Source organism: Oryzias melastigma, linkage group LG5 (assembly GCF_002922805.2).
Source record: "Oryzias melastigma strain HK-1 linkage group LG5, ASM292280v2, whole genome shotgun sequence".
NCBI lineage: Eukaryota > Metazoa > Chordata > Actinopteri > Beloniformes > Adrianichthyidae > Oryzias > Oryzias melastigma.
The window spans coordinates 18,974,074-18,983,863 of NC_050516.1; the positions used below are offsets into that span (position 1 = coordinate 18,974,074).

Consider the following 9,790-nt stretch of genomic DNA (forward strand, 5'->3'; position numbering starts at 1 on the left):
CAAACCCAGCTTGACCAAGCAGATTCTCTCCATATTAAAAAAGAGCTTTGGCTTTCCGGCTCCCACATGATTGAACCAGAAATAAAGCTTCCCCCTTTTTGTCTCCTTCCCCATCTTTGCTTAGCTTTCCCTTCAGACTTTCCCGCAAGCTTTTGGGCAGAATTCCCATGAGCAAAAGGGCTTCACTCACAAATTTTCCCATATTGCCGGTGGATCGCAAAGATGATAGATTTTTAAGATTCTCCAGAGCCGCACAATACAGGAATGATGAGGAATGAGGAGTGAGGCACGGGCACATTTAGCTGATATCGGCAGACCCTTGTGGAATAACAATGAGCCCCTCTGTCTCCCGCCGGGTGAAACACGCAGGGTTAGCATGATGATATAAAGTGCAGCAGAAAAAAAAAGAGAATGAAGTGTAAATTTCCTTGTGTTTTGGAAGCTAATATTGACACGAACAAAAAATATTGTTGTGTGCCCTTAATTTGATTATTACCATGCACAGAAACACATTCTTCTACAAAATGTAACTCAGCAGCTGAAGGCTTTGAACCCTGAAGGAAAAGGAAAGCTGCTGAAAGGATTTTTACGGACAGTGTCTGCAAACTGAGTGAAATCCCACTCATTCACATCTTCATTTCACTCCTGTTTTTAAGTCTTATTTCCCTTCTGGCTGTGTACAACCTTTTCTTTTTTAAGTGACGTTACCCAACTGTTCATTTACCCAGTCAAACTGTGCTCTACTGACTGACTCCTAATCAGGAGGATTTTCACAGATGTTAACTACTCAGAAGGGAATATTATATTCATCTATGATAAGATCGCTGATGAATGGTTTGATAACCAATGTTCCATGCTTTTTGTCAGCTTTACAAACTTTGCTGTGTGAATTTCAAACAATACCTCCCGAACAGTTTTGACTGTGAGACTTTTCAAAGGGTTTTAGTTTTGTTAAGTGTGAAAATAACATGGATGGAAAATTGATCAGAACCCCCGCCCCCTTCAGACCGAGTACGCCAGATGCAAGCCTCTCTAGTTCTGATGTAGTAAGAGTCCGGCCACCTTTCGTTGTTATTTCATGTGTGTCCATCAATGACACCTTGTGACTTCTTAACACTGAAAAATAGACACTCAAAAATAAGATGACCAAGCCAGAAATTTGAGAGAAAAATATAAGTGGTTGAAACAAAACTAAGAAAGAACACACCCCACATTTCTGGGAGAGCTGGTTGTCATCCCTCTCTGTAACTGGAAAATTCTAAATTCTTTTCTAACTGGAAAATCTGAGCTAAACAGCTCTGAAAATTTGTGTTGTTTGAAAATCAGATAATAGGATTTTAACTGTTTAGATGATAAGATAAATTACAACCTTATGAATTTTGTCTAAATTTAGACGAAAAGAAAAAAACAAACTAACCAACAATTCTGACATGTGAAGTCACTTCCTGTTTCCTGTTGCAAATGGACGTGTATGAGGATGTGTACAATGCTTTGGTTTGAATGTTTGAGGAGGGAACTCTGGATGACAAGTACAATTCTATTTAAAACCAAGTGTGCATCCTTAGAATTGAACAAAGTTTACTATAGTGGTGTGGTGAAACGTGAGTGATTAATAAATCACAATGTGCATGTGAAATGTGTCCAGTGTGAACTATAGAAACTGTAGACGGACTGACAGATAAGAGACGAGAACAATTCAGGGTGGTGTTCAGGTACTGTCCTGCACCCTGTGACGCTGCTTCATCACACACCTCTTTCTTTTGTATTGAGCTTTTGTCACAACTGCCCTTACGGGCGGATATGGGATGTCTGCATGTGAAAAATTGGCAAATCTGTACATGACCCACATGAACATTTTAACATTTTACAACCCGGTGAGTGCGGAAGGTGAAAATGTTCTTTCATATTTTTTGCTACGGGCATGCTGCAGGTGACAGTATGTAGTGAACACCTATACAGCACTTACGGAGGCGTCTCGTGCTGATTTTTCTTTGGAACCCTGCGCACTGGCTGTTTATAAATGAGGAAATTACACAATCAGAGAGTTGTTTGAAAGGGCATCTTACAGGCATTTACGTATCACGTGCACACCTCGTGTGTCAGCATTGTGTCAGTAAGGAGCCAGTGCATGCACAGTATTAATAAGTGGAATGCTCCATAAAAGATGCCGTGTGACAGAATCTCTCTATGCATCATAAATGTTTGTGACTTATATTATCATTACAAATATTTCATAATACAGTTACCCCACGCACAACAATGGTATGAACTTAAAGACACACCTGTGCTTCTTTGAAGATGCAGCCCCTCCTCTCTACAACCCAAAACCTGCAGCACCCGTACAGGGGTTTGATCGTACGAGTGCATCCAACTAAGGGTTTATTAAATGGGTTAACATTGATTAAAAAGTTCAGTTATGAACATTTTGCCAAATGTTGCAGCTTTTGAAAAAGATATTGAAAGTGTCGTCATAGTAAAATACCTGTACCTTGAAAGAGATTTTTTAAGGAAGCAGATTATGTGGAACTCTTCCTGCTGCACATGCTGCATTGTGTAGTTCAGAAGATTTTCAAACATAATTTATACGTATATTCACTTAATAATTCAGACAGACAATTTCCATTAAAGTGAATAGATAAGCAGAACAAAAAAAAAAGAAAAACTAATAATTGTTCTGGGAGATATTTACTGTCAGAAAAACCTGTTGTTAAGTGATTGTGAAGAAGAAGAACCAAGTCCATCAATAAACTTTAAGCCTATAATTGCATAGTTAACTTTTTATGTTTTTTTTAATTGAATCAGTCTTGTACAATTATATCTGTGACACTGGTCACATGTCATTATTAAAGTGGTCTACAAGTTTTTTAATTGATATAAAACATAAACTTATAATCATTTCTAAAAATAAACACAAAGACTGTGGAAGAAAATAAAAGAAATGTGGAGAAAAAGCACTTTAACCTTTTTCATTTCAGTCCTTTAAACATTATTATTCATCAAGAATTATTATCAAACTACCACTTTGTTTTCTGCCGACACAGACAATGCGTCACACCACCTGAATTTGATTGATTTTGACTTTATTTTGACTCACATATTGAATTAGAAACCACCTTTTCATTTGTGTTATAAATTGAGTCAGTTACATAAACTCTGCTTATCAGATCAATTTAATAAATCAAAAACTACTCTAAAAGAGGGAAGAAAAACAGATGAAGACAAATGAAGATAATACAGTATGTAAGCGATGTTCACTCATGCACCCAGCAGCTATCATTCTGGCCCCCCGTGACCAAACGTAAGGACCTGTCTTTTGATCTTTTCTTGATTTAGTCGAGTGAGCTTCTAATCAGGTCAGTTCCACTAAACAAACTGAATGTTATCAGCAGTGCAAGCGTCACATTTGATTCTTAACAAGGCAGCAGGAAGCAGGTCTGCAGCGTTCTCCTTGTAAAGGTCACTCTCAGTAATGGTCACAGAACAATTAACTTAGTTTGGATGAGCTCCTGACCACAACAGTTCAAGGATTAGAGCCCTCAGCCCCTCCCATGCTGAAACATAATTTTGCTAATGGAATGCTCTGAATGGGTTCTGAACTGCTTGCAGGGAAAAAAAAAAGAGCAGGTTATTTGTAGGCAGCAGCAGATAATCCATTTTGCCAACACAGACCTGAGAGAGCACCCACTTATGCTATCACAAGCACCGGAGACACTTTAATCCATAATCCACTCTTCATTTGTGATTTGCTTACATCAGGAAATAGCTTGCATCATATGTCCAGACCTAGAATAATAACCAAGGAAAGAGACGGTCAGGCAAAGGCTGCTGCTCTAAATGTTTTTACTCGGGATGGTGCAACAGAGTCGCTCTCACTAATGGAAGGCGGATGCCTTTTGCCAGAAGTTTGTGGTGCTCTGGTTGTCAGGTCTTCTTTCTGCTGAAATCAGCACAAACATACAGGGTCCCGTAAATCATCTTACTTTAATAGGAAAAAATAAATTCAAATAAAAAGCTTGTGCAGAAGTGCACTTCAAAACTGGTTGGTCTTGGGTGGAAAACTTAATATTAATGAATTAAATTTGTGCCAAAAGGAAGAGCAGGGAGAGGACATTTTGATGTTAGTCGAGTCTTTCACACGGAATGATGTGAAACAACATTGTAATATCTAATCTGATTATAATATCTAATTCATCAAAAAGTTTTACTCGTACTTTCTCAATTACATTAACCTTTCTGCACCCCAATAGAATTTATGATGACGGTAAAATAAGTTATAAATTGAATATAATTAGCAACTGTACTGTACATGAATTGCACTATAATTAAAAACAATACGAAAAGCTGTAAATATTATACTAGTAATTTAATAACTACTTCAATCAAAATCAAACCTTTTTCTTTGCATAAAAATCGAGTTTTAGTCTTGTGACCTGATTAATCTGTAGTTTTTTTTTTCTCTTTGACATAAAAAGCATAATATAACGCATTTGTCACAGTTTTAGGGTGTCAGTCTTACTGTAAAATGTGATGAAACAGTATAGCTTAGTTTTACAACCCAATAAAATGTATGTAGCTTGTGACCACATCTGAGTACTCAATCTTGTGACTCATCACGACTTAAAAACACTAGACATCCTTTGGTTAGAGCTCAACTGACACTTCTGTTATCTGTAAATCAGAACCTTTGTCACATTTATGACTCTCACTCAATAAAACCAAGATTAATATATATATAGTACATTTTTTTGTTAGTGTTGGATGATTATTTGTCCTACATTTGCTTGTTTGATCCTCATCTGGTTCAGATATTAATACAATCTTGAATACTTATATGCGGTTTTTTTAAGCGACTCACCTGAAATTGCCAATATTTGGCTTGGTTTTAGAACAAAGACAAATCACCAAAGCACACTACTGTGTGTGTGCATTTATATATATATATATTTGTTATTATTTATTTTTTTACATAAGGAACAGCCTTGACCAGCTGTCCTGCTATTGCAGGGCAATGTGCCCCTTGGTGGAAAAGTCTTGAATTCAAGTAGTGCCAGAGAGAGCTGTGCTGAGTCGGCACTAATGGAAATGCACCACTATAGTGGATCAAACTGACTTGTAACCTGTTACATGGTAGCAGCACATCTGTGGGCCTTATTTCCACTAATGAATGTTGCTTTGGGGATTCTAAATGGGGCTCCCATGATGCATTGGTAGAGCGATCAACCTCTGATCAGAAGTTTGCAATGTAGATAATGGCTACATAAGTATACACCATTTACCAATTTGGAATGTCACTTAAACAAAACCACTAAAACTGCTATTTTTTGTGCTGATTTTATTACTAAATAGGCAATTGGTCAACTGAGTTAAAATAGGTTCATTTGAGATTTTAGATCATACTTTTGTCTCTTCATAAGGAGCTACATGCATTTTAAAATTCCATCCAGGCAAGAAAAACATTGATGTATGTGTGTTTAGTGACTTGTTTACAAGTTAATTTCTCATGTTAAAATATCAGTATTGAGTGTGGTGTTTTGCACATTCTTCCAAATATCATTTATTTAAAACTAGAACACTTTTACTATAAAAAGTTACACCATCACTTTTACTGAGTAATTTTTACCCAATTTATAATACCCAATATAAAGTAGTTGTCATTAAAAATAGATCCAAATATGTTAAGACATGATAAATTAAAGTAGATATTTTTATTTTTTAACTATGGTGTATGTAAAAAAAATGGAAAATAAAAACATAGGAAGATCCTAAAAACATGCTCGGAAATTTCTGACAATTTGGGAATTTGAGAAGAAAAAAAATCCTAAGAAAATATTGAAAATCACTTAAATACTATGCAATAGTGCTCTAGGGTTAATCTGGGTTAATATTTTATAGGAATTGGAAACATGTTTTGGAGGATTTGTAGCAGGTGTAATAATAAATATTTGGTTGTAGAATCCCTTAAACCACAATTCATTGATTTGTTAAAATAATTTCAGAAAAATATGCTGTACTTCTAGTAAAATTCTTGCTGAAGTTTCAACAGTTGAACCTGTTAGGTTTCATTTTCTTTTCCCTCTCTTCTGATCCAGGTGGTCCAGGTCCCAGTGGAGTCCTGTGAGCAGTACGGTACGTGTGCTGAGTGCCTCAGCTCTGGTGATCCCCACTGTGGCTGGTGTGTTCTGCACAACATGTGAGTTATTATCTTCTCCTTCGCATACACACATCATTAGGGATTAAAATGTGGCTATTTACAAAACTGCTCAGCTATAAGTGAGGATCAGAGCGTTTAAAAGAACACTTTTCTGCTGATCATCAGTGGGGCAAATTCACTCAAAAGTGGTTGTTAAATAGGGATGTCCCTTTTAAACAAACGCATTTAGAACAACGGACGCTGCATGTATTCTATGTGTTATTATCTACTGAGTGAAAAGACAACTGGTGTTAATGGAGGAGGGAGGGATTAGTCTGGCAGTCACAGCGGGTGCACAGCTGCATTTGTGCATACCCGGGGAGAGTTTTGGACCTGACGGACCAAGCTTATCTCCCCCATCTTAATTATCTGACCCCCAGGTTAGCTTGCATAACACTTCGATATGGAGCAAAGGGGATTCAGAAGATTAAAAGCCTGTTTCTGAACCCGCCGCAGTGTTTGAAGCTGCCCTCAGCCTGGGATTTAACCCCGTCTCATCATTTCACGTCTGCGTTGGAGCCGGCAGTATTTTGATGGTGATCTGCATTATTTAAATTGCAGCTTTTTATTTTATGCAAACAGCAGTGAAGTGTAAAAAAAGAACATTTTTCTTAATGTATCTTATCCCGTTTTTTTTCTTGACTTTGCTTTATGTTTATTAATCTTTTTTTGTATTGAGCACTGCTTTGATAGGAATCACCTCAAGAATAATGACCAATTGCACTGACAAATTAAGTTCCACTTTTATGTCTTGCAATTTATGTACTTTTTTCTTAAAAAAACTTTCTGATTAATCTTCAGCGTCGTGTTGCTTTCAAATTGTCATTTCCTTGTCCGTTGTGAAACATCTAACATCCTGCAGGGTGACAGCAGGGTTTTAAGAACATGTACAAAAGCCTAAAAAAAGGGGTTTGATGAGAAAACAATCTTAATAAAAGGACAAAATAAAAGGCAATGACAGACAATCAGTGATGAAAGGCATCTCATGTCTGAAAGCACTTCAGTTGATGAGGGGTCAAAGGGTCACTGTGTGTACTCTGCTGTCTGTGGTCTGCCTCCAAGAGGTGAAGCAGCAACAGCTGCCGCTATGTTTCTACACCACCGTTTATGCGGAGGTTTATTACAGCAGAGGCTAAGCCTGCTGAGGATGCACCTCCCTCTCAGTAACAACTAAACATGTATTAAACGCTATTTAAAAAGACACGTTTTGTCCTTTTTTTGAAGATACATTCATGACTGTTTTAATTGCCAGCTTAGATCAAACTTTATTTCTCTTTCATTCAAATAAATATTGATTTGATTACAACAAAAAGTTTCCTAGCAACAAAGTAACCACTCTCCATTTCCAGCACTAAACAAATTGCTTGAGATGTTCTTTTCAGGGTCACATAATAGTGCTGACCGTTTCACTTCCAATGTTTAATTGCATTATTGCCTCTTGAAGCTTTTGTATTCGGTATATTATATAATTTTCTAGGATATAAACAAGAGGAAACCAAGGACAGTTCCTTTGTAAATACCTTTTTTTTATTATTTTGGCAGTTAAACACTGGACCAACTTTTTGCTCTTGATATGATTTCCAAAGACATTGAGAGTTTGCACATATAATGCACATTTTGTTTCAAATCTGGTTTTGTAGACATAAAGAAAAGGATTGGACTGTATCTTGTCATTGGATATCCATACTGTATAGTCCCATGTTTTTGCTAAATTCAAAGTGTTTCCAATATCAATATAATCAATTTATTTCATTTTAAAACAATTAAATGATGGTAGTGGTCGATTTGATTAATAACTTACCTCACACTGATCAATTCGGTTGGTTTGTAGGAATATTAATCGATTGATCAATGAAGTTGATTAATTGTTACATCCCTAATTTCTATACAAAAAGAACGGGAGCTTGGTCTGCATTGCTGTTAGTGAGTCTCAGGAAAGAGCTGCTCTCTGGTGGGGCTTCCTTTTGACCCCGATTTTGTCTGTTATTCATGGACAAAGTCCCTTGTAAGAGATAATGACAAAAAGAGTTGGAGACTGAATTTCTACTCTTCTTAGATGACGTAGCCTTTTTGGCCTCCTGAAGTCATGATTTGCACTAAAATGTGGAATAACCAAATTAGTTTAAAAAAAAGGGAATTTGTTGATATTTCAAACAAATTGTGTATTTTGTGGTACAAGCACCACATTTGGCATGGATATACAGTAGGATCACCCTTTTAGAAAAGCCCATTAGAAATATCCAAAATGGCGTCCATTTGTAAAGATGTCGGCCATTGTTGCAAAAAATACTCAATGTCTATATACTTCGGTCTCAACAATATAGACTCTTCAAACACAAAAAGTCTTTAAACTTGAGGGGTTCCCACAGAGTACTATCATATCTATATAACATATATTTTAAAATCTTTGATTTTCTCATGGCTTATCTGTATTTTTGAAAGGAGGGATACTAAGGTACTTCCATGCCAAATGTGGTGCTTGCACCACAAAATGAACAATTATTTTGATAATTGGTTCCAGGAATTCCAGGAATTTGGGTATTAGAGCATACTGTTGTAACATGAATTAATAAAAACTTACAGATTTGTGTAGTGTCCACAGTAAAGTAGACTTGTTTTGATTTTTTGGGGAAAGAAAGTTGAGTCAAAAGACAAAACTTCCCAGTTACCAATCAATCGGAGTTCCTACCTTCACCTTCAACTATGTGATTAGAGATAGGGTGCAATGCTTTACTCTATCAGATAAACTGGAGATTCAGCCTTGGAAATGACTGTAATAAACATAAAATAATGACTTTATTATAAATCTCACATGAATTAACTGTGCTATCATTAATTCTAACAGGTGCTCCAGGAGGGATCGCTGTCCACGGATGGACGAAAGCTTCCGATTTGCCACTGACATTGACCGCTGTGTGAAGGTCATTTCTCACCCGGACAGCATCGCCGTATCAGCACATAGTGTCCCTGTAAGTCTGCTCATCTTTCCAACAATCATGATCCCGTCACTCCTCTCAAAATGTCACTGTGTTTCAGCAATCAGCGTGATTAGCTTTGAACAGGCACTTGTGAAGTAAGTGTTTGCCTAAATCCAAACATAATCAAACATTTTCAAACTCACTTGTTAGGATAAACTAAACCTCAAATAATAAAAGCACATGTGACACTGTATCATAATTAATTTAACAAAAAACACTCCAAAGATGCAAAAGAAATGTGAAAAATACTCTAATCTAAGAAATTAAAATCTCAGGTTCAGACAGTTTTCTAGGCTCTTAATCCTCAGTGACATGTAGGAAAAAAGTGCCAAGGCATGGAAAAATTCTTTATTAACCTTGCCTCTAAATTTCTTTTAGCTCCTGCTTGAGGTGAACAATGTCCCAGACCTTTCTGCTGGGATTACATGCTCGTTTGGACAGCAGACCCAAGCGGATGGCCACGTCAAAGGGAACAGAGTTATGTGTCTCTCTCCAGCTGGAAAGGAGGTTCCACGGATACCAGAAGGACAAGGTGAGTGCATCAATGTTAGAATAAAATCCAATAAAAACCCAGCTGATTGGATGAGAATTGGGTTGTTTTTGATGTGGTAATGGGAAAAGG

At 36.8% G+C, this 9,790-nt stretch overlaps 1 protein-coding gene across 2 annotated transcripts in view; it reads left to right on the top strand.

Moving 5' to 3' along the window:
• The window catches only part of LOC112145201 (plexin-A2), an 80,378-nt gene that overhangs the window by 30,435 nt on the left and 40,153 nt on the right, over window positions 1-9,790 (top strand). For both annotated transcript variants that reach the window (XM_024270308.2, XM_036211967.1), the window contains 3 exons: window positions 6,090-6,190; window positions 9,036-9,159; window positions 9,547-9,700. In XM_024270308.2, the coding sequence (XP_024126076.1) occupies window positions 6,090-6,190; window positions 9,036-9,159; window positions 9,547-9,700 (379 nt within the window). The remainder of the gene's footprint in view (window positions 1-6,089; window positions 6,191-9,035; window positions 9,160-9,546; window positions 9,701-9,790) is intronic.